The sequence below is a fragment of the Callospermophilus lateralis genome, chromosome X, assembly GCF_048772815.1.
Source record: "Callospermophilus lateralis isolate mCalLat2 chromosome X, mCalLat2.hap1, whole genome shotgun sequence".
Taxonomy (NCBI): Eukaryota; Metazoa; Chordata; class Mammalia; order Rodentia; family Sciuridae; genus Callospermophilus; species Callospermophilus lateralis.
In genome coordinates, this window is record NC_135325.1 from 53,762 (window position 1) to 79,146 (window position 25,385).

Genomic DNA, 25,385 nt, shown 5'->3' on the forward strand with positions numbered 1-25,385 from the left:
ATCTGAAGTTTATGTCTTTAAATAAAGTCATGAAATAAACATCAAGGAATAAGCCCACCTCAACCCCATTCGAATTCCTGAGCTCAGGGAGAGGACTCCTTAGGGATCTTTGCATTTTCCTCTTCCTTCTCAGCCCCAAAACCAGCAAAACAGGAATGAACAAGAATAACATCTTCTAATCTCCCCCAAGTCCTGAGGATTTGCATTATTTAAATATATGAGAAGCACCTATAATTGAGTAACTATTCTAGCATTTAAAGAATGCCAAACAATGAACCATTTCTTCTTCAGACCAAATCTAGCCCATTTGTTTTCGTTAGCACAATGTGTAGAATTACTCAATGTGTTACTTCCTAGAACACTATATTGTTTATACAAGGTAGGTAAGACTTATCTAGCAATACTGTATTTATTTTTCTCACTCTAGCACTTGATGATTGCAGCTGTCATGGATTTCCCTTTTCTCTAGATTCTCAAGTATTGCAAATGTGCAGATCCAATTTTGTACCTTATGTTTGATAAAAAAGGTTATCCTTTGGGGAGAAGGGTGTAGAGAGAAGGCAGAATTTAACAGTAAAAAACTTTAATCTCTGTCCTTGCTTGTTTGATTTACTCTGAACAATCATTTTAAAGACAGAATTCTGTAAGTTCTGTATCAGTATATTTTAACAGCTTCAGAAAGGGGATTTTCCAGAGGGTCTGGGTGGAGGAGAACAAAAGTATTTGTATGTCCTTTCCCCAGAACCTAAGTGGATTTTTCCTGAGCTGTTTTCCCTCTGAAATCTTGGTGGGAGGATCAGTCACTACAGTGCTCAGACTTTTGTTGTTGGCATGACTGTTGGTATTACTGTGGAGGAAAGAAAGAATGCACAATTGTGCATTCAGTTAAGACTAAAGACTCCTTTACCCTGCAGTGTTGTGTGTGTGCATGTGGTTTTTAGTCCAACGTGGAAAGCCCCACTTGACTGTAAGAAAGACAAGCCTTATTCTCCCTAACAGTTAATGCACGTGCACACATGTGACTTCCCAATTTATGGCAAAACTGGAAGTTGAGAGTTTCTTCATCCCTCCACTGACTTCTTTTCTTTCTCAACTCTATTCATAGGTTTTTAGGGACAATTATCAGATAACTTGCACAAAAATTACAAATCTATAGGGACTAGTGGGGGTAATAAAGGTCTTGGTCACCACAAATTCTGCCCTCTTCCTCTCTGATTCAGTTTCTTTTAGGAAGACAAAGGCAAGAACCTCACTTATCTCAGGCAGAGTGGTCCAGAGGTGGTGATGGGAGCTTGCAGATTAAGCTTTTTCAGGGAGGGTCTCCAATGTCATCATTGGCATGCCTTGTCACATTCCTTTCTTATCTATTAATGGGAAGATCAAATGAAGAATACCTATAAATGCTATGATGATGAATTCAGTTCATGTTTACTAAGTGCTTAGACAAGAGTATGCACAGAGGAGACTATCTTAGGTTAGGCTCCCTAGAAGTGGCTGAGATGAGGTTCTCATGTAAGTGACTGGGAGCATGTTTCCACATGTATGAGGGGCAGAATAGGGCAAGGGAGGAGTTGGTAAAGCTATAGTTTTGGAGGAGTCTAGCTTCAGCCCAACTGCCTGAGGAGCTTTGGGTATGAAAGGCACTAGAGTTTGTTACACCAAGGCAAGATGGTCTGGCTGTTATGCTGCACAGTCAGCCCCTGGGGGGTAAGTGGGTGTAAGCTCTCTGACAACTCTTGTCAATGGAGGGTTTTCTTCATTAATCTCTGGAGAAAAGTCAGCCAAGGCCACCTGTGATAGGCGCTGCAGCATCTGCTACACAAATCAATAAGGATTTGATGACAGCACCATGGAGCTCAGAACTTAGGAATCTTAAGACCTCAGTTTCCCCATCCAGGCTACCCTTCCTTCATTCTCACAAAGCCTCCTGAGTCCTGAACTTGAGGCTGGCACCCTGGCTTCATTTGCAGACAAGCCACCATTATAATAGTCTATTTCTTTGTTCAGCACAGACTCTATGCTGTTCTGTGCAGCATCCCAACCCCCAGCACAATGTCCATGCATGGTAGGCCCACAGCCTGTCTTTTCAGCTAGTCAAAACTGGTAGAGAAGGTTCCTCACCCCAGTGAAGGCCAGTCAGCATTGGCCTCCTTGAGCTCCTGATTGGTGTAACTCCTCCCACCCCTTACACTTTATCTAGTGTTGTTTTCTTCTTGCCTTGTCTTCTGTGTATCCAGTGTGTGGAGTACCTGTTCTCCTTTTCTTTCTACCTCTTTCTGTAGAGGTTTCTTTCACTCTAGTATGCTCCAGCCCCACTCATATCAGTTTTGCGTGATAAGATTTGTATCTGAATTTGTGAGATTCCGAATGACCATGTGCCCAGAAGGGTGGAAATTCAGCTACAGAATGGTCATTTTTGGTGGTAACATGACTGCAGAGTGGGCAGAAAGGGAGGGGAAAAGAAGACAGTAGCAGCCCCATTGGTGATGAATCATACCAATCAGAAGGAAAAATGTCAGAACAGGGACGCTCAGAATTTGGGGAATTACCTGGCACATCACAAAGTACAGTTGTCTTTCAGTGTCTGATAGGGATTGATACCAGTCCTCCTCACCATATCAAAATCCTTGGATGCTCAAATCCCTTATATAAAATGGGTTAGTATTTGCCTATAATCTACACAATCCTTCCATATACTTGAAGTCATCTCTGTTACTTGTAATACTTATTATGATGTAAATGCTATGTAAATAGTTGTTATACTGTATTGTTTAGGGAATTATCGCATGGAAAAAACCTGTACATGTTCAGTGCAGATGCAACCATCATAGGCCTAACTACATAGTACACATCAGCAACAACATGACGTCTCTGTCCTTGGTTGATCAAACCTGGAACTCAGAACTCCTGAGTAGGAAGGGCCAACTGCATTTGCTTTTGTAAGCCTTGGACACCTAAAAATTGTTCACGTTTCTCTAAAAGGACCCAAGTGTTGGAATTTCTACCATAGAACATTTGGGTTGGAGTACATAGATACTCGGGGAGCAAGGAAGTTTCTGTGTTGTGGAGGTGGGAGGAGGGAAGAAAGACCTTCCTTGGAGACATTCCTGTATCTTCACATTCTTCTTTTTAGAAAGAACTCTTCCTTTTATAAATTAGTATTATTTTATAAAAAAATAAAAGGAAGGTAAGTAAACTTTTGAAAATCTCACCCAAGGAATACAAGCGACTGTGAGTTTTCAGGGGCATTTTCCTAGTCTCTTTCCCTGCATATCTGAATTTGGATCACTGTTAGACTTTTTACTAGATATTTTTGTATCGATAAAGTGATTAAAAACCTCCCTAATACTTTCTTGCATTTCCTGGCATACTATCTTATGGCTTGCTCTGGCTGTGGAGCACTAAGTAGTTGGGGAGTTGGGAGCAAGACACACAGCTCCAACTCTGGGCCTTCTTTTCTCCACTATGAGATGTGAGGTGAACAGAAGTTACCATCTAGGGTTCATTAGGAATTGACCCAGCTTCCTCCCCAGCAGTGGCCTACTTAGATCTCTGCTCAAACTATCAGATCCCACAAACTGGATTAAGAGCTCAGAAAAGGTTATGAGGTCTCTGTCTAGAGTGGAGACCCTGGGCAAACCCTCTGGTGGTGTTCTGGGAGGGCTGCGAACTGGCCACCTGCTCGGCTGCAGGCTTCCAGTTGTGTCCTCCCTACCTCACCCAAGAGGACCACTGCGGGTTCCTCCTCCAGCTCCCTAGTTCCTTCTGCCTCTCCTTAGTGTCTTCACCCATTTTTGCGGGACCACCTTGGGTATTTCGGAGAGCCGAGGCATAACCCCTAACCCCTAAGGTGCGCATAGAGGGGAGGACCCCAGATGTCCAAGGCCTAGGAACTGGGGAAATGAGGTGCCCTGTCTTTTCTCTGGAGAACTGTTGGGGCCCTAGGAGTCAGCCACAAGCTGGCAGCGCCTGCAGCCCGGGTGGAGCGTCGTGCTCCTGGCCCTCCTTTCTCTCCGCGGTGGCCCCGGGGGCGGATTGACGTGGCGGCGCCCATCCTGGCCCCGTGCGGTTTCCCAGGGCTGGAGGAGGTGGTGCAGTGGGAGCGAAGTGGGAGGAGCGCGCCAAGCAGGAGAACTAAGGCAGAGGAGGGGCAGCCGGAGGGGGTGGGGTGGGGGTGGGGCTAGTAGCTGAGAGCTGAGGAGGAGTCCCTGAGGGAGACTGGAGGAGGAGCTGCGAGCGAGCCGGAGCCGCTGAGGGAGAAGGAACGTAAGGGGAAAGCTCAAGGCAGAGGCCAGAGGAGGAGCCTTCGAGAGATTGAAGGAGGGGCAGGGAGCAGGGGAGGAGCATCTGAGAAGGGGGTGGAGCCTGTGGCGCCCCGCCCCTCTGACCGGCGCACCGAGGAACGAAGATGGCCGGACGGGCCGCAGGAGCAGAGGGGCCGCCGACAGCGGTGGCTGCAGCTCCAGCTCTGGGACTGTGACTTCGCGCGAGGCAGCGACCCGGGCAACCGGGGCGGAGCGGGCGGCGCAGGCAGCGGCGCAAGAGGCTGGTTGGGCGCCGGTGCGCGGGCGCCCGGTGGAGGATGCGCCGGGTGCGGCGGGCGGCTCCCCGCGGCCGCCCCCGCGACCCGGGCGCGGGGCAGTAGTGCTGGCGGAGGAAGCGGCACGCGCGGGGCGGCCGGGCGGCGGCGGGGCCAGGGCCGTCATGCCGTGGCTAAGTGGCGGCCGGCGGCGACGGCGAGGACAGTCGCGGGAGGCCCCGCGGGAGCCGCCGGCGTCCACGCAGTCCCAGCGAGAGCCGCCGCCGTCGGCACCCCCGGCCGCAGTCCCCGCACCTACGGTGCCCGCCGTGCCTCAGCCGACGCGTGCCCGAGAGAGCGCCGAGCTGCCACTGCCCGCCGGCTGGGAGGAGGCTCGCGACTACGACGGTCGTGTCTTCTACATCGACCACAACACGCGCCAGACGTCGTGGATCGACCCTCGCGACCGGTAAGGGGGCCGCGGGACCTTAGCGTGGGGGGGCACTGGCCGCTGCTGCCGGGGGGATGCACTGGCAACATGCCTAGCTCAGTGCAGGGCCACCGAGAGCCCGCTGGCGGGAGCAAAGAGCAGGGTACCCCTGTCCCGTGGCTACAGGGCCAGCATGGGTGCTATGATCTGGGTGCCTTCACTCTCAGGGCTGATAATGGACTGGAGCCCTGCGGTCCAGCTATGATCACGGCGTTACAATCCCTTAGGCCCAGGGAGAAGACCGAATACGCCAGGAGGCCTTTGGGTTTGGGCGAAGTTTGTACGTCCCGGGATTGGGGCGAATATCCATCTCCCCAGTACCCCTATCCCAGGGCTCTGGACGAGGATGTAGGTGTCCGCTTTCAGGGCCTTGAGTCTCTGGAGCGCAGAGTCCGGGTCTCCTCCCGGCCGGCCCCTTGTCGCGGAGCGGACACTGATTCGGTTCCCTCACGTCACCCGCTGTCCGGGGCCTGGGAGTTGGGCCCCTGGAATTTCCTCTCCCGGGGCTGACGGATGGCCCTCTTTTCCTTTTTCTGTGGTAGCCTCGCCCATCCCTTTCCCGGGCCACTTCGGCCCATCGCATGGGCTCAGGCAAGATGAGCTGTCACCTTGTATCACAAACGTGCGCCCCAGCTTCGGGGTGTGGGTTCCTTGCCTGGCGGGCTCAGCCTGGTTTCCATCCAAAGCCTGATGCCAGACGGGCACTTCAGGGATTCCCAACCCTTTCGGAGTTGGGAGAAATTGTTCCCTAACTGTTGGTTTCTCTAGCGCCTTAAAAATCAAGTGAGTTAACTTCTGTTTGAAATAGCCTTGTGTACTGCAGCCCGAATGGAATATGATTAGTCCCATATGCTTTTGGAATAAGTGAAAAACATGAGTTTAAGTTTCCTTTTTGTGCAAGATATGCATAGGGCACAAAATTGTCTTATTATTCATGTAAATAAATCTGATCAAGTAAAAACAGATTCTTCTAAAAGCACTACCAGATTTTATTTAATTAATTTCATGTAATGAAGATTTTCCTTGACTTTTGTTTGATTCCAATGGTTCATCTGCTTTTGGAGAGATGTATTTTTTGTGGTTGAAACCAAGTGTTTCCACTGGTTATCTGATATCTTGTCCTCTCTAGAGCAACTTCTCTCCACCCTGGCGTGAGTGCCAAAAAGGAAATACTGCAGGCTTCCTAGTGATTTCAAGACTGAAAAGGCCCAGTGTGGTGACATTGTGCCTGCTTCCTCCCACCTACACAGGAAAGACAGCCTGCATGGCACTGGCGTTTGAAAATAAACTTGTAAGGAGGGAAGCTGCTGACTTGTTTGAAGATTTCTCTGGGTTCAGATGGAGAACAACAAAACAAAACAAAAGGATGGAGATTCCCCAATATTCTCTCTGAACATTGCAGACTTCTAGACTCAGAAACTTACATAAATCCTGGCACAATTTTATGGGTTAAAAGGATGCTTGATTATTTTGAAAATCAGGTGACATCATATTATAATTTCAACCAAATGTTAGAATCACATCTGTTTGATCAAACCTTAGATGGTTCAGGAATTGGTAGAACTGCTTGGAATGTGGTGCCCTTTTGTACTTATGTCTGTTAAAAGCCCAAACAACTGGAAAATGAACCAGTTAAAAATAGTGTTTTGCTTAGAAAAGGCTAAGGCTCATTTTATGAGGGTAATATAAAACAGTTGTGGTTGTACTGGAATTGGGTCTCATGATGAAAGATATAAATGAAAGAATTTTTGTTTCAGTGGTGTAACCTGTAACATAGGTATGCAGACCAGCTTGTAGGATCTTTGTTTCTATATATTTCATACACATCGCCTATGTTCCTTTTTTCAGAAGTCTGTTTGTTACTGAATAACATTTTTTACCCTTTTCAGACATCACTTATTTTGTAGTTTCTTTAAAAGTCCTGTTTCTAATGCTAAGTGTTGATTGAATGAACTAAAGTGGATATTCTACCTTTTTTTTTTTTTTTTGGTAAAGTAAAAACATACGTATACTTTTATGAGACATTGTTTTTATAGTGAGTGAAAATTCAGCCGGGACAGCTTGAACTTCAGCTCCCATAATACCTTGCCCGAAATATGTATGGAATGTTCAGCAAGCCACAAACATCTCCGTAGAGTGTGCTGAAGGGTGTAATAGTCATTCTTCTTCCTCTTTCAAAACACAACGTTGTCGATTTTTATAGGTGACTGGTAATCCTTTAAAGTTGTAATTAACTTTTATTATATGGATGGGACTGTATGTCAGAATGCAATGTTTTCTCATGTGCATCTGACAGTTAAAACCCTTTTTGTGTTGTGTTTGCTTCACATGCCTGGAAAATGGTGTTCAAGAAATGAGAACTTTTACCAGTTTCCAAATGGAAAGTTGAAAGGAGAGCGACAAATAAATAAAAGGTTTCTAAAGAAAATGAAATTATGGAGAAATAAATGAATGCAGTAAGTTAGGTGAAAATTGTTGACTTTAAACATTTATTTCATATATAATTTAGTAAAACCTATAATAGCATGAAATATGCTGCTGTTAGCAAAACTAAGGGCCAAGAGATGTAAATGCAATTCCTTCTAGAGTATTATAGTAATTTCATTCAGTGTTCTGTTTAACAACATTTGATGTTGACACCTTGGAATATTGGTGAATTATCGTAGCTCTATTTTTTAAAATTACAACAAAGAGAATACAAGCCTAAGGAAACATCTTTTCAGATGTGACTACAAGTGTATCAAAGTCTCAGTATTTTATAAACAGATTTTTCATTTTATTATTAATCTTAGGTTTAACTTTATTATTTTATAGACCAATATTATGAATATAATTTTTATAGTGAGTTTACTGCGAATTGTCTCCAAAATTTTTGTTACAAAGTTAATTCACTATTTCTATGGCTGGCATTTTCTTTGCATAAGTCTTAGGTGGTTTACATTAGTGACACACATATATTTGGCATATGTTAACTCAGTACAATGATCACCTTATTAAAAGGTATTTACCATCTGGCAGAAAATATGGGAAGAAAAGTTTTGTACCTTTGTAAAAATTCAGTCCCTTTAATAGTTGTGTGTATATATATGCTTCCTGCAGGTTTCTTTTGATATTATTCTGTAGAAGGACCTGAGTTGTTGAGACTGAATGTTTTGCTTCCTGTAGCTCAGCTGGAGTTGTACAATACTGGAAATGCCAGCTCTGGGCATCTTAAGAATGGTAGGAGAAGTCACATTTGAGATCAAAGCAGAGTGTAAATAATTAAGAAGTGGTGGAAGACCAAGATTATATCATGGCATGAGCTTTTTTTGGGGAACCATTTGTTCATTGCACAGGATTTGGCCTGTATCTCATGGAAGCATTTTGTGATATATTAAAAGTCCTCTGAACAGGCTTTTGCTTTAAAAAAAACAGGAAAAAGAACACACAAAATTTATTATATGCCTAAGGTACGAGAGTATTCATCTTCAGTCTTTTGCTCTAAGGAGAAAAACAGTACAAGGCTCCAGAATTCGCCAGGCTGGAGCCCCATATAACATTGTTAGTTCTTGAAATCTTTATTTAGAATTAATTAATAGGAACTTGTCTATATTTACCCCTATAGAGTCTATTTCTGGATTCTACATATTGTCCAGGTTGAGCTTTCTAATAAACAACTAATAATTTCTCCATTTTTCATCATAGTGTTTGCATGAACATGAGTGAATGTCTGGCTCTTAAGGCCAGCAGGGATCAACCCTGGAAGAATCTTCTCTTTCTTCCATTTAGATTGTCAACCACCACTTTTTGGTCTAATATCATTCTCCCCCATCACCACCACCAAGACAAGTAACTGGAAAAGTCATTAATTTCTAAATATAACCCCCGGATGTTTGAAAATCTCTTAGTTTCCTTCTCTTTGCTTTGATTCTGATTTGGGAAATTAAAATGTTGTCTTATCACTTTTTATGGTAGGTTCTACTTCAGGAGCCCATGTGTCAAGTGACATGTTCAAGGTCTCCTGGTAAGTCTGAGGTGGCCTTTTAGACTTTTAGCCCAGGTTCTTTTGATAGTGTTGGCTGCCTTTCCAATAAATTTAATAAAATTAATCTGATGGAATAAAAGTAAAATTAAATTCTACTGAGCTCAGTTATCCCATTTAAATTTAATAAAAGTGAATAAATATTTATGGAGTGTCTTAACTTCCTTTGTTCTGGGATGTTGTGGAGATGAAGTTGGTTGGTAGATAGACATAAAAATGAAGAGACTAATGATCACAGGGCATCCCAAGATTAATTAAATTCCTCACCTGGTAATCTCTTCCCAGAAAAGGAGGGAGAGCTCACTTGAGCTTGGGTGGCATTTATTCCTGTCCATTGGTCTCCTGGGGTGAGGGCTTCTTGTCCCTTTATAGTGCCAGGCAAGATAAGGGTAAATTAAGAAAAAATGCTGGAGTTGAGGCAGTGCTGGGTGTGTTCAGAATAATTGAGTTGATTCCCTGAATTTTCATGTGAAAACTGACCAAGTTTTCATGTGAGGGACAGAAGACTCTAGCCAGACCATGCATAGTTTAGACTCCCACAGCTTTGGGGCCGGAAAAGCTAGGAACATTTTGTTCAAGCTCTTCTTTTTGCACTTGAGAGCATAGCCAAGTGTTGTGTTCCGTTTGAAGTTAGAAGGGTAAGGATTTGAGCTGGGGGTCTTCTGATCCCCATCCAGTGCTCCTTCTACTATACTACCCAACTACCCAATCCCCACCCATTTTCAAGCATTCTATCTCTGATCATTTGCTTGTTCATTCATTCAACAATGGTTTGTTGCATAGCCTCTTGGTCTTGGGCCTTCTTCCAGGGCTGGAACTTTAGTAGTGAGTGGTCCCCACCCATGGATTTTTCTCTGCTGGGGTCTCTTGGCTCTGTGCATCTTATTTATTTATTTGTTTATCTATTGTGTTTCTGGGGATTGAACCCAGGGCTGTGTGCATGCTAGAAAAGTGCTCTAACATTGAGCTACACCCCAGCCTCTGGTTTTCTGAATATGGTGGATACATGTTGAGTGCTAATTGTGTGCTAAACACTTTAGGCATTTGCATGGATGTTTTCATCAAAAGCCCATAATGGCTATGTGAGGTATAGGTGGATACATGATGAAACTTAACTTTGTGATCTCATTCCCATGCTAATAAGGGGCAACATCTGTATGCCTCCAGTGTTGAGCCCTGGAGTCAATATGTACTTTACCCTCCCCTAGTTAGGTAACTGTGTGCCCCTTGCATTGTGCTAGACACACTGGTTATTTTTATCTTGTGTTTTTTGCTGATTGATATTTAATCCCCCCTGTGGTATGAGGACTCCTTAAAGATGTTAATGTCTTAATCTCCAAAACCTGTTAATAAATTACCTTCCATGGCAAAACAGCCTTTGCAAATGTGATTAAGTTAAGGAACAGAGTTATGGAGATAATCTGAATTATATGTGCAGGTTCAGTGCCAATATCATCACAGGGGGTCTTGGTGGAGGGAAGAAGGAGGGTGAGGGTCAGAGTCAGAGATTGAAAGTTGACAATAGAAGCAGAGGTTGGAGTCATATGGTCATGAGTCAAGGAATGCAGGCATCCTCTAAACACTGGAAAAGGCAAATGAATTAATTCTCCCCTTTAGTCTGCAGATGCGAGGTAGCCCTGCTGATACTTTGACTTTAGCCAAGTGAAACTGATATTGGACTTCTGATCTCCAGAACTGTAATATAATAAATTTGTGTTGTTTGAAACCCCTTGGTTTGTGGCAGTTTGTCACAGCATCCTTCCTAGAAAGAATGGAAGCATCTGGTCAGCTTAGTGTCTTTGATAATAGCCTCAAGAGCTGACATTTATCACATGCCTATGAAAGTACTGTGCTAAGTATTTTAAAGCCATTTCTCCTCCTGGTTCCTCACAGTCTCCTTAGTAGGTCCTTGTTTCTAGTATGGAGTTTCATGTTGTGGACTCACATCAATTATAATGCACCAAGTCATATCTGATGAACTAGTTAAGTATGGCATGGTGGGTAGGCTGGATTTCAAAGAATAGAGGTAGGTTGGAGACAATTGAAGGTTTTCTCAGATAGTAATGGGAATGAACCAGAGGGATCAGGAGCTAGGGCTAGAAAAGACAGGGAAGTGCAGAGGATTTAGATAGTACTTGAACTAATTCCAGTGAAATCAGGAGGGATGTTAAGAATCTTGCTACCACCTTAGGAGGAACTGAGGTACACTGGGCCAACCTGACAGCCTTCTTTTTAACCATACTTGGAAGCTTTAATTTTTTGTTATTATTTTATGTCCTCAATAACTTGCAGACTAAGAGAAACATGTTGAATCCCTCAAGTTACTGGATGATAGGTAGTGTCCTAAAAGTTATCCAAACCATGAAAGTTACTTTGGGCCAAGATTTCTTAACTTTAGTACTCTTGATATTTGAGACAGTATAATTCTTTGTTGTGTGGGCTGTCCTGTGTAGCATAGGATGTTTGGCAGCATCTGTGGCCTCTACTCACTAGATGTAGATGCCAGTAGCAAACCTTCCAGACTTTATAAATTTTGACAATCAAAAATACCTCCAGTTGGGTGTGGTAGCACAGGCCTGTAATCCCTGTGACTTGGGAGGTTGAGGCAGGAGCATCACAAGTTTGAGGCCAGTCTCAGCAACTTAGCAAGGCCCTAAACAACTTAACAACATCCTGTCTCAAAATAAGAAAATAAAAAGGACTAGAGATGTATCTCAGTGGTAAGTAAAGTGCCCCTGGGTTCAATCCCCCTTGCAAACAACAAAACAAAAATTAAAAACAACAACAACAACAAAAAAACAACCCTCTGGATTGTCAAATGCCTTCTAAGGTGGAAATATTCCCTGGTTACAATGTTTCATTTTTGGCAGATTTTGAATTTGTTTCAAGCAGATTGACAGTTCCTGAGATACTATGTAATAATGGGTAAAACCACAGAGGCCTGATTTCTGTGTTTCCATGAAAAACATACATTAAATGTGTTTATATGAAAAAACAAATCAGCATATTAAACTTTGGGAATGTATATTAGTATGTATATTGCTGAATTCTGTCAATCAAGAGGTATTTATAGTCTGTCAAGTGTGTGTGTGTGTGTGTGTGTGTGTGTGTGTGTATACAGTGAAACAGAAGAAAATGAATCTGTTCACACTTTATTGCAGCAACCCAGGGAGCTAACCTGACCTTTTGAATATATAGGCATATGTGTGTGCATATGCACCTACACATGATATCAACTGCTCAAGATGCCCAAGCCATTTGGGTGTTCCTTCCATGGAAGGAATGAGAATATTGCTTCTGCCTTTGCTCAGAATATGTAGAAACGCAGAGCAAACACATCTTGAAAGGCTGCTTTCTGGAGCTATGGGATTTCCATCCAGAAAGTCATCTTCTTCTTTCTTTAAAGAAGAAGGGGCTCAGGAAAGAGTGGAAAGGAGGCAGGAGGAATGTTGATGTTGATAATGAATGAGGATGGAAACTGGCTGTGCAAACATTAAAACTACAGAGAGAATAATTGCATTTAAGCAGCATTTTAATTATAGCACTTAATCATAAATATCACATGGCACTCTAAATGGTCAAACTAGAGGAATATTCAATAAGTTTTAGTACATCTGCTCAGTGGTAGCCTACACTCCCAATAAGAATGCCAATGCCAATGATAAAAACTGCACGGCCACATGGGGTAGAAAACACATAAGTGAGAGTACTTTTTTCTGGTGGGAAAAGCAGAAACTTCAGTCCATCTGGCTTTAAAGGATAAGGAGGTATTGTTATATTTTTCACATAAGAAAAGGTCCTAAGGGCAGACCTCTCCAAATGCTTATTTCATCCATTCATCTACCTTATCAAGGACTTGGTCTTTCCACGCAACCACTCTTGGCTTTTCAGCCAGCTCCTTCCTGATTCTGTGGTAGCAATATGGTTGCCCAACTCCAGGTTTACACGGAGATAGGACTCAATTAGCAGGAATTCCTTCCATATAGGTCTATGGGGACAAAGACCTTTTCTCCAGCCCTATATATCTCACATCTCCCTTTACATTTCACTGGACAGGTCTAGGTCCTGTGCTGCTGCCTCAGTCAATTGCAGGCATAAATACTATATGATTGACTTAGTAAAATCTCAAGCACTGTAGATATTTAGGGCTGGATCATTCTTTGTTGTGGTAAGGACTGTCACATGCATTGTAGGATATTCAGCATCATTCTTGGCTTCAACCTACTAGATGCCAGTAAAACCCACCCTAAAATGTAATAACAAAATATGATATTAAATAAATGCTGCCCAATATCCTCCATGGGGTGAGATCCTCTACTCTTAAAATTACTGAAAAGTTATAAAGATTGGGCAGTTTTCCCATTGTGAACATTTCAAGTCATCATAGAATATTTGTCAAAACCAGGAAGCTAATCTTGATATGTTATTATTAACCAAACTCTAGATGTTTGGATTTCACTAGTTTTTCACTAATATGTTTTTTTCCTGAGCCAGTTGCTTTTAGAACTAAATTGTTATTTGTATGATTCAACCTTATGAAAATCTCTATCAATCTATTATCTATCTGTTTTGCAGTACTGAGAATTGAAACCAGGGCCTCATAAATGATATGTAAGTGCTCTACCACAGAATTACATCCTCAGTCTTTTTAAATATGTATTTTGAGACAAGGTCTCACTAAGTTTTCTGGGCTGGCCTTGAACTTGTGATCCTTCTGCCTCAGTCTCCTGAGTAAACTGTGATTACAGGTATGTACCACTGTGCCTGGCTTAAACCCAATATTTTTGTGGGTGATTTTTATACCATTCACAACTTTGCTTCAAGGCCTCATGACAGAGTGCAGGGATTCTGAAGAATTTTGGAATCATGGAACTTGAGAAATATGACATAAGGATTCTGTGTTTGGAAAAAGGGACCAGGTACAGGAGCTTGCATATGATATTTACCAATCTCTGCAATTACCAATCTCTGCAAGCCCAGCTATAGTGCTCACTCTGTAAATATTGCAGAATGAATTCATCCTCCCATGTTTACCATCACTTGCCCAGGTTTATCAAGAAGATTCATCCCACAGTGATTCACTGAGAAGCTTCCATGCTTTCCCCAGCTCTTCCTGGCCTCTCAAATAACTCACCTTTAAATTGTGGTGTACAGACACTAGATACAGTTCCCTCAAAACATGATGCTAAGTGAAAAGAGCAGATGTAAAGACAATATTTTTGTTGTATTTGATGATCTGATTTCTACAAAGTGTCCAGAAAAAACAAATCCATGGACATGGAAAGTGGATTTGTGATGCCTGGGACTAGAAATAAGAGGGGGTGGTGACTTCAAGTGGGCCTGAGGGTTTTCTTGGGTGATGGAAATGTCCTATACATTGCAACTTCAGTAAGCTTACTAAAAAAATCATTGAATTGTACATGTGAAATGGGAGAGACTTACTGTATGCAGACTATACCTTAATAAAGTTATTTATAAACAATTTTTTAAAGGGAACTGACTTTTAAATTCAAGTGGTTATCTTGACTTTGTAGGTGGAGAGACCAGACTATGTAGATTAGACTTGGCAGTCTCTAACCATGCAAAAGGTTTTTAAGCTTCTCAAAATGTCCATCCAATTGTCAGGGGAAACCTGCCAAGAAGCCACATGTTAACATTTCCTAGGAGTTTTGCCAACTGTAAGGGGAGAACAATACCATGTAACAACCTGGTAATCATTACTAGGTTAAAAATATAAGTTGGTTTTTTACCAAGGCAACTTTTTCATTCAGAGAAATTTCTCTTATAGGGTGACTCACCAATACTTCTGTTTGTTTTAGTAAAGTTGAAGTGGTATCTGATTACCTGGCAGCATTTGGGGTAAAGTGAATTTTGTGGATAAAGGACTTGGGCCTTTAAGTATCAAATTATTTTCTTTCATAAATTTTTGGAAGAATATCTTAGTATTGTATTATATACTTTTTGTAATGTTTTCTTGATGGTTAGGATTCATACAGGTTAATATCAAGGTTGACATGTCCTGGAATGTACCACTAACTGCATGGACTGCCTAGGTGTGGGTATCCATGATTTTAAACATGAACAGAATTGATTATGACTCTTGTTTTTTCCATTTTCCATTTGTCATGTGTCCCAAGGCAGGTTATCTGGCCTCTCTGAACCTCAGTTTCCTTTTCCATAAAATGGGGAATGAGTATTTGCCAGTTTTGAGGATTCAGTAAATAGGGCAAAGCACTTCATCAATGTCTAGTACAGAATAGGCACTTACAGTTTGTTTTAGTCACCTATTTTGCTGCTGTGACTAAAATATCCAACCAAAAAAATGTAGAGAAGGAAAAGTTTATTTCAGGGCTCACAGTTTCAGAGGTCTTCGTCCATAGAAGGCGGACTCCATTCCTCTGGGCTCAAGGTGAGGCAGAACATCATGGTGGAAGAGTGTGGCAGAGGGAAGCAGCTCACATCATGATCAGAAAGCAGAGAGAGAGAGACAGAGAGAGACAGACAGACAGACACTGCACTCACCAGATACAAAATATATACCCCATAGCCATGCTTCCAGTGAACCACTTCCTCTAGCCACACCCCACTGGCCTCCAGCCCCCGCTCAGTTAATCCCATCAGAGATTGATTCACTGATTAGGTTAAGGCCATAACCCAAACAGTTCTCCTCCAAACCTTATTGTTCTCACATGTGAACTTTTGGGGGATACCTCACATCCAAACCATAACACAGTTTAATTGGTTTTATGCTCGTATTCCATAGTCATTCAATCTTGTTCTTCAGTGTCTTTGCTCTTCAGCCTGTCAAAATTTCCTTTCTCCATTATATCACTTGGGCTTCTGAATTGTTTCCTTATTTTCCTTGGAGTTGGGTGGCACTGGAGGCTTGCCAGTGTAAAGACAAGTGCTCAGAGTTCATGATAACTATTGTTCTTCCCTGCTTGTGACTATTCTTTGCATTCTCTTGATTTTGTGGCTGGGTAAGTAAAGTTGATGGAAATTAAATGTTACTAAGTAGGGATAACAGATTAAAGCAGAGCCATCAGACTCTGTGGCGGTCCAGAGGGTAAATATCTTTTATTTACAGACCACAGAAGCTCTGTGGAAACTACTCACCTCTGCTTTGTAGAGCAGAAGCAGGCATAGATAATAACATAAATGAATGAGCTAGCTGTGTTGCAATAAAACTTTATTTACAAAGACTGGAGGCAGGCTGGATTTATTCTGAAGGCAGTCTGCTAATCCATGGTCGATGTCATGCTTGTTTGTTTACCATGTTAATAAAACAAAATTTTTATATCATAAACTTTCATTATTGTTTTATTAGCTTGGTTACAAATCTGAAAATACCCTGAATATGTGCAAAATTATTGATTTATAGGGTGTGAATGTCATTGTGTTCTGGAACTTGTATATAGTATTTAGTGATATTAGAGACTGTAAAAAAGTTCTTATCATATGAATGTTTCTATAACTAGTAGTCACTTACTACTGAACAGATAGTAAGAATAGGAGTTGATTGAAAGTCAGAATCGTCAGCTACATCTTCTTGGCCCTCTCATACAATAAGTATGAGGCAGTTTTTTATTGTTTGTGTCAACAACTTACAGATGTACAAATGTACAGGTGAACTTACTTTTGGAATGAAATGATGTTTGCCCAAGTATCTGTGCCCTGTGGGTTTTAGAAGGAAACCCACAGAGTACAGAGTGAAGGAGGTGGGGGCAGCCTAGGAAGTACTTGCTTTCATGAGGCTCATAGGCCCATGGTGGGAGATGGGAAAGTAGATGAAGTAGGTTAGAGAGAAGCACTGGAAGAAATTAACAGTAAAGAGTTAATTTTAACATTACCTTAGGTATTTTCTTAGCAGCATGTGCCTGAAGCTGTAAAAGATCTACATACTCTGAGGTTCACAAATTCCACTAAAACAGTGGTGGTCCTTAGCCAGGGATAATTTAGCCCCCTAAAGACATTTGGCAATGTCTGGAGACATTTTTGGCTGTCATAACTTAGTGATGGGTGGGAAGAGTGTGTGCTAAGGGCATTAGTGGGTTAGAAGCCAAGAATGCTGCTAAGCATCCTATGGTGGGGCCACCATGCACAGGATGGCCTCTCGTGACAAAGAATGACCATAGTTCTGAGATCAAGAACCTGCTCCAGGGTCCAACACTGAGCTATTCCTGGAGAGTCCTTGTTCATATGGGGTAGTGTAGTGGTAGCAAATAGCAGTAATGAATATGTCAGTACCTTTAGGGCAAAAAACCTCTGACTAGTGAGGTTGACAGAGAGTATGGTGGGGTACAGGTGGCCCTGTTTGGGAAACAGGGAAAAGCTGGCTATTGAGGAATATTTTGAGGTGATGCCTGAAGGAGGGTGAGGAGGGAATCTGAGGTATCTGGAGGCAAATGTTTTCAGGCAGAAAACCACAGAAGCAGCGTTGAGAGTGATGAGGCCAGTAGGAGAGTGAGTGGGTTGAGGTGGCTCTTGAAGGGCCCGTGCAGACTCTGACTGTGATTCTGAGCAAGATGGGGAGCCATTCTATTGGGAAGACTTTATATTGGGATTCCTCTGACTGCTATAGGGAATTAGGAGGGTAGAAGATAAGCAAGGAGATTGGTTAGGAGAAGGTGACTGCCAGTATAGCCAGTCAGTGATGGCTTAGGCCAATGATGAAGCAGCAAGGATGCTTGTAGACCTAGACATGATTTCTTAAGGCCATGATCCCATGTTTTTGTCACCTGTATGACTGACCTAAGAATTCTTGAGGGTCTCTTCAGAATTCCTTCTAGCTTGGGAAATAAAGGACTCTGCCAAAGTGAATATCAAGGCTGTAATGCTTAGATCAGCATAGAGGAGCTTTTTTTTTTTTTTTTTTTTTTTTTTCCTGAACTGTTTCTCAACTTTGCTGATGGGGCTGTAAGGAATTCCATAGAATAGGAAATGCAGTGCAATACATGCATTATGTTCTTGTTTTAGCAATGAGGCCATGTTCTTAGAGATGGAGTCTTCAGAGTAGATTTATGTATGCTCTCAGAATGTCCATATGGTATAAGTAATAGTGTTTAGAAACTGATATTTTAAAATTATTTTTAAAAGTGATGATGGGTTGCTTTCTAATAGCTGGAGTGGTTTAGAATCTAAAATGATAGGGCTCAAGTTCACAGTGGCCCACTCTACAGAGCTTGTCGCATCCTCCCATGCCACAGGAAAACACTTGAAAGTTTTATTCAGAATCACTCTAGTGCTGTTTTATTTGCTATGGATATACTGATTCAAAAGGCATTCCAGATAAATCATTCTGAGATGGACCTGATCCAGGTTAACTCAAGATTGCTGTCTTATCAATCTTAGTATTAAAAGCCAGACACCATAAACCAATCTTTTCCTCCTTCCCAGTCCATATCATAAACCTCCAAAATGTCACCGTGTACATGGCATATTGACAAAAATGTCAAGGATTACCAAGAATAGCTTCTTGGATTCACATGCAGTTGCAAGAGAAGGACAGAGTAACTTTTGCATTTTAAGTGCCACTGCAGTGGCCAGAACCAGCAGCCAACAATCTTTTTTTTTTTGGTTCTGGGGATGGAACCTAAGCCCCTGCTCATGCTAGGCAAGTGCTCTACCAGTGAGTTACACCCCCAGCTCCTGATAGATGAATTTTTTCTTTTCTTTTTCTTTGAGACAGACAGGGTTCCTCTAAATTTCCCAGGCTGGCCTCAAACTCTCAATTTTCCTGCGTCAGCCTCCTGAATATTTGGGATTACAGGCATGTGCCACCATGCCCAGCTCCAAAACTTCTGATTTTAAAATTTCCCAGTGCTCAGCTTTACCTTGGAGATTTAGACATACTTCTCACTTCCAATATTTAAATATGAACACAAGTATTTATTATGCTTCTAAAATTATTAGTAGAATTCTTTTTGTTATGCCATTTGTCACCCAGCTCTTTGAGCATACCTATGGCTGTGAAGTTTTACATAAACCTGTGACTGATTTTTCCTGAGTCATTGTCAGTGTCTCAGCTCTCAAGCTAGTGCCAGCTCAGTAAATATTTGATGGAATCCAAAGTCTGAATTTCTTTCAAATGGGCTAATTTTCTCTTATTATGTAAAATAGAGAAAATATCACTTTCAATCTATTTAGGAATGATCATTAGCCATTCTTTTATTGGACGGAGTATATATATCATCCCTTTTCTGCACCAGTGAAAATAACACCTTAGTATTTTACTTCAGGGACAAATGCTACTTTTGTCTCATTTTTGGAGTTCTAAAACCACGTGGTTTAATCCCAACCAGGTGGCAGGGAACAAGAGCTAAACTGTTCCTTCCACCTTCATGACCTGTGAGATTAGTTTGTGGAAGAACCCTCTCCAAGCCCATGGGTGGCTCACAGATGATTTGGAATTCTTAGTTTTTCAGTTCAATGGTGAGATCTTCACCAGTTATATCACGGGGAGTGGGGGAAGCACACCCTGGTGTTTTTCTTTTCTTTTCTGTAACATTTTTTATGTCTTACTGGTGTTGAATTGCTTTACCTCTCTCCCATTGGGAGAGGAATTTGGCATATTCCAAACTTCTAAAATAAATGAAAATTAGGAAATTTTCCATGAAGCAAACCAATGATATAATGGTACCTTGAGCATCTGAGTTACTGGAGTTGGTTTTGTGAAATGGTTGGCCAACAGTGTTTGCAAAGCTGGAAAGTATAAGAAATGTTTTTCCTTCACCAGAAAGGCAGCCAGGCACAATGATACACCTGTATTCCCAGCAACTTGGGAGGCTGAGGCAGGAGGATTACAAGTTCAAAGCAAGCCTCAGCAGCATAGCAAGGCCCTAAACAATTTGAGACCCTGTCTGGGGATGTGGCTAAGTAATTGAACATCTCTGGATTCAATCCCTAGTTAAAAAGAGGCAGCCCTACACTAAAGTTATGTTTTCCTATTAATTAATGGGTTTTGAAGAAACTGATGTTCATAAGCTCTTTTTTTCTCACATGACTTCCTGCAAAAGTAAAGGTGAAACAGAATTGTGACCCTTAGGTCATGATTCTTTTAACAGTTAAGTCTTATACTTACTGGAAAGCTAATACCAGAGGATGAACTCTTTAGAAACAAGAGAAAGAAAGTCCTACAGAAATATGTCAATTACATCATAGTTTGTTAATGAAGGGACAAACGAATATTATGGAATATTATGTGAAGTGATCCCTCAAAATAACTAACTCCACTCTGATAGAATTGTTTAATAAAGCAGTCTCACCATTTCAATCAATATTGTTAATACCTGATATCTGAAATACCTGTAATAACGATCCACAGTGAACAGAATTAGAACATTATAGGTTGAAACCTATTTTGGGGTGGATCTTGCTCCTCAAAATCACAAACTTAAAGCATTGGCTCACCAGAAATCATATGGCTGGATTCTTCCTGCTGAGAGACATCTCTAACCACTGGTAAGCCAGCTCTGAGTTAGATCATTCTTTGTTCTGTTGAGCTAGCCATGGCTGCCACTGAAGTTTTACCTACTCATTTAGTACTTGCTGGTTCTCCTGAATTCATTAATATTTGCCCTATTTGTTGTTACAATGAGCATACAGTGGTCCACTGATACTTGACAACAGCACTCCAGTTCATTTGAAACATTCATTTGTGCAGACTAAACTGTCTTTAGGTTTTTCCATTATTCTGGGGGCATGATTTTGAATGCACTCAATATTCTTATTGTGTTGCTCTTGAGTGCCTCATAGCTGTGATTTTACTATTACCTGTATCTTCCAAATGCTACATTTCTACTTATATTGTTAAAAAAATATTTTTAGTTATAGATGGACATAATACCTTCATTTTTTTCTATTAATTTTCATGTGGTGCCAAGGATCAAACCCAGTGCCTCACACATGCTAGGCAAGTGCTCTACCACTGAGCCACAACCCCAGTCCTATATTTATATTATTTTTAAATGCGTATTTTTTTCAGGGAGAAGGAAGGAGCAGTAATATGATACTCTTTACCCATAAGAGTATAACATCAGATAGAATGCTGTGGTCTTAGCCACAGAAGTGCTCCATTTTTATGTTAATTGGAGGATATATCTATATCTGTATCTCTATATATCTCTAGCACGCTAGCCTGGTGCTATTTAACCATAGCTGCAAGTAAATTTAACTTGAGGAGCTATATATTCGTACTTATACACATACATACACTCTCTCTCATTGCTCAGTCCCAGAAGATTCTGATCATCAGGGCCCAGGAAGCCCCTGATAGCCATTTTTCCCATATTGAAAAATAACCCAGTTAATAAAGGAGCAAAAGAACCAAACAGAAGAAATGCAAATGGCCAAAAAATATATGAAAAAGTGTTCAATATCTCTAGCAATTAGATAAATGAAAATCAAAACTACATTGATATTTCACCTCGCTCCAGTCAGAATAGCAATAATGAATAATAATTAATAATAATAATTATTAAATAATAGGTGTTAACGAGGGTGTGGAGGAAAAGGTACACTTATATATTGTTGGTGGGACTGAAAATTAGTGCAACCACTCTGGAAAGCAGTATGGAGATTTCCCAGAAAATTAGAAATGGAACTAGCATATGACCCAGTTTTTCCACTCCTTAGAATATATGCAAAAGATCTAAAATCAGCATACTATAGAGATGTAATCACACCAATATTTTTAGCAGCACAATTCATAACATACAAGCTATTGAACCAATCTAGGTGCCCTTCAATAGATGAATGAATAAAGAAAATGTATATATACACCAGTGTCCTTTGTGTGTCTGTGAAATTGCCTATTCTGGGCATCTCTCATAAATAGAATCATAGAACAGTGTCTTCTGTGTCTGTATTCTTTTATTTAGGGTACTGTTTTCAAGATTCAACCATGTTTTAGCATGTCAATACTCTGTCCCTTTTGTGATTGAGCACTATTCTATTGTATAGGTAGATTATATTTTGTTCATCCATTTATCCATTGATGTTCCTACTTTTTTGGCTATTTTGAGTAATGCTAATATGAAAATGCATGTATAAGTATTTTTGTCTCTATTTCTAATTTCTCCCCTTAATATGTGTAGGTGTAGAATTGCTGGTTCATATGGTAATTCTGTTTAACTTTTAGAGGAGCCTTCAAACTGTTTCCAGAGCAGCTACACCATTTTACATTCCCATCAGCAATTTAGAAGAGTTCCAGTTTTTCTACATCCTTGCCAGCTCTTGTTATACTGTATTTTTTTGCTTTCCTGCTTTAAAAAAATAGCCAACCTAGTGATATCTCATAGTGGTTTTGATTTGCATTTCCCTAATGACCAATGATGTTGAGTGTCCATTCATGTGCTTGTTGGCCATTTGCATGTCTTCTATGAAAAAATTGCTTTGCACATTTTTCAACTGGGTTGCCTTTTGATGTTTAGTTTTAAACTTTCTTTACATATTCTAGATACTAGACATTTATCAGATACATAATTCTTAACTGGTGTCTTTTTTGAAAGATATTCCTGCTGGATTCCATTAGCTAGCAGGCTTAAGAATTATTGATCTGGGCAACTGATTCATTCGTACTTTAGGGCTTCCTGAAAAACACTTGGGAAGGTTTCCAAAGCAATTTGGAAATTCTTAAAAAATAAGAAAAACCCCAAACCCCTTACCCTTAAACCACTCAGGTGATTCTGATACATCTCTCCCAAAGGAACAAACATAAAAACATATGAAAAAGCAGTTTTTTACATAAAGTGACTGATTATCTAATTGAATGAATATATGTCATCAAAACAGAGACTCTAGTGCTTCCACAGAAAGTCAGTATTAGCTCCTTGCTTTCTCTTCCCCAGTATATTCTGTACAGATCATTTGTTAAATGTGTGGCCACTCTTTGTCATGATTGTTCCCATGTTACTGTATGGCCCAGCTCTCCCACCAAGATTTGCCATGTTGTCAGGCCTTTCAGGATGTGACACTTGGTTCACCTAAAGGGCACTTCAGTATTAATGTGTGAGACCTCAAGCTATGTAATTATTATTATTATTATTATTATTATTATTTGAAAGCACTATTGGTGCTTGCTTGAAATGCCACTGTAATTATGTTAACATGGAATACTGAGGATTTCTACTGTGAAGAATAATATAATAATCTTCATTTGCCCCCACCTGGCATACCTGTAATTCCAAAGGGTGGCTGAGGACTTGGCTCAAAACTGAGAAGGTGAGAACATTCCGGGGCTGTTGGTGGAGTCTAATGACAGTCATTCTTATTCAATAGGAAACTGGCATAAGGGTGGGTAGGGATGGGTTCCTAGGGTTTTCTGTGTCATAAGAATCTCTTAAGAGAAAACCTCATCCATTACTCTAACTTCTGCTTTCTTTTAGCATCCCTGGTCACACTGGTGGCTTCCATTTGGCTCCTGGGTCCATGGGGGATGGGATTGGTCCTTTTTGCTTGCTACCTATTCTCTGGTCCACCACCTCAACTACCCTTCCCCCACTTATGTGATGAAGCTACCATAAAAATCCCAAAAGTATGGGGTTCAGACAGCTTGTAGGTTGGCAAATGCATCCACCCCAACTCCTTGAGGACAAAAGCCCCTGCACTTCTTTTCAGTTCAATTTTCTAATCATGGTTTGGTCTAGCCCTCATCTAGGAGCCCACCATGAGTCCCTTATTAGAACAAAAGATGCTCCTATCACCTAGGAAATTTTGAGGAATTAGGAGTTCTGTGTCAGTATCTGGGGACAGAGACCAAATTTGTATTTCTTTGTATACCACAATATCATAGTTCTTACTCTGCTCATTAAGAAATTTCCCTCTCCATTTAGACACTAAACATTGAGGAGACAGATGAATATCTACCTTTGAACATCACTTATATAAATGGTTCTCAATCTGAAGTTCAATTCTGAATTATCTGAAGAGTGTTTAATAAAAACTACTGTCTATACTTCATCACAGACAAATTAAGCCTGAATTCCTGAGTGAATCCAAATGTCCCTGGCCAGGGTGCAACTTGCTCACAGTAATGAATATTCGTTAATGATTTCAAACTCTTTCTGAAGCTTGGATAGGTAAGCCTTGACTTTAGAAACTAGATGTGTTAGAGTTTGTAAAGGAGAAAGAAAGGTGGAATAGTTGTAAATGCCATTGCATTATTTCTTTGGAGTAGAGATGGGGGGTGAGGGTGGGGATAAGGGTTTAATGTTCTGCAGATCATAAAATGATTTATATTTATGTTGAATAGCTTCCTCCTCTCAGTTTCCATAGCCCTGTTTGTGCCCCTCCCATTGGGTGAATCTGTCAAGTAGTAGCGATTTGTTATTGTTTGTTCCCTGGTAGAGCTGAATTCCTTGAGGTTAACTTCTGGCACTAAGCATCTCAAATAGCTTTCCTGCTGTGAATATTTAAACAAATGAGTAGCACTTTGCAGTTTTCATAGAGCTTTTCCTAGGGTGGGGTCCTCCAGTTCTCTCATCCTTAGCCAAGATTACATGCCTGAGGCTTGTGAGCATCATTTATACCATGCTTCATGCATGCCTTGCCTGACAGGAGTTCTCTGTACAGACCATCTGTCTGCTGAGCCATTCCTCAGGAAGAATTTTCTCACCTCTGTGCCTCACCTTGGTGTGGTCATTACAGACTAAAATGCCCATGAGGGCTGGGCCTACAACCAGATGGCCAGATGACAGAGATAACAGGGATTGGTGAGGACTGTGTTGAACTAGCTGACCCTTTTTTTCCCTCTTTTTTTCTTTTTTGCTTTTTTTGGTACTAAGGATTTAACCCAGGGTCACTTAACCACTGAGCCATATCCCCTAGCTCCTTTTACTTTTTATTTTGAGACATATTCTCATTAAGTTGCTTAATGCTTCACTCAGTTGCTGAGGCTGGCCTTGAATTTGTGATCCTCCTGCCTCAACCTCCCTGAGTTTGTGGGATTACAGGTGTGTGCCACTATGCCCAACTGACCCTTTTAAAAGGACAGCCCTAGTCAGCTTTAGCCAATTTTTGTCTTTGGAAACTGAAATCTCTGTGCACTAGCTCTTCTCATTTTCAAGAGAGAAATTCCAGGGTTTGTTTAAATATATATATAAAATTAGTTGTCAATGGGTCTTCTTTCTATCTATCTATCTATCTATCTATCTATCTATCTATCTATCATCTATCTATCGTGCTGAGGATCGAGCCCAGGGCACCCATGACCCAAGCCAGGCAAACAGTCTACCACTGAGCCACTACACCAAGACAGAACGTCTGCAGGAGCAGGTGGCCTGGGTGGCTTTGGAGTCATGTTGTTACAGTTTTCACCACTTGACTTGCCCACTTCCTAGGCAGAGAGAAGCAGAACT

At 41.3% G+C, this 25,385-nt stretch overlaps 1 protein-coding gene across 2 annotated transcripts in view; it reads left to right on the plus strand.

Annotated features, from left to right (window-relative positions):
* The first annotated feature begins 4,410 nt into the window (after positions 1-4,410).
* Wwc3 (WWC family member 3) overlaps positions 4,411-25,385 on the plus strand; it is a 107,946-nt gene continuing 86,971 nt past the window's right edge. For both annotated transcript variants that reach the window (XM_077107212.1, XM_077107213.1), the window contains exon 1: positions 4,411-4,988. In XM_077107212.1, coding sequence (XP_076963327.1) covers positions 4,705-4,988 — 284 coding nt within the window. In that variant the 5' untranslated portion in view covers positions 4,411-4,704. The remainder of the gene's footprint in view (positions 4,989-25,385) is intronic.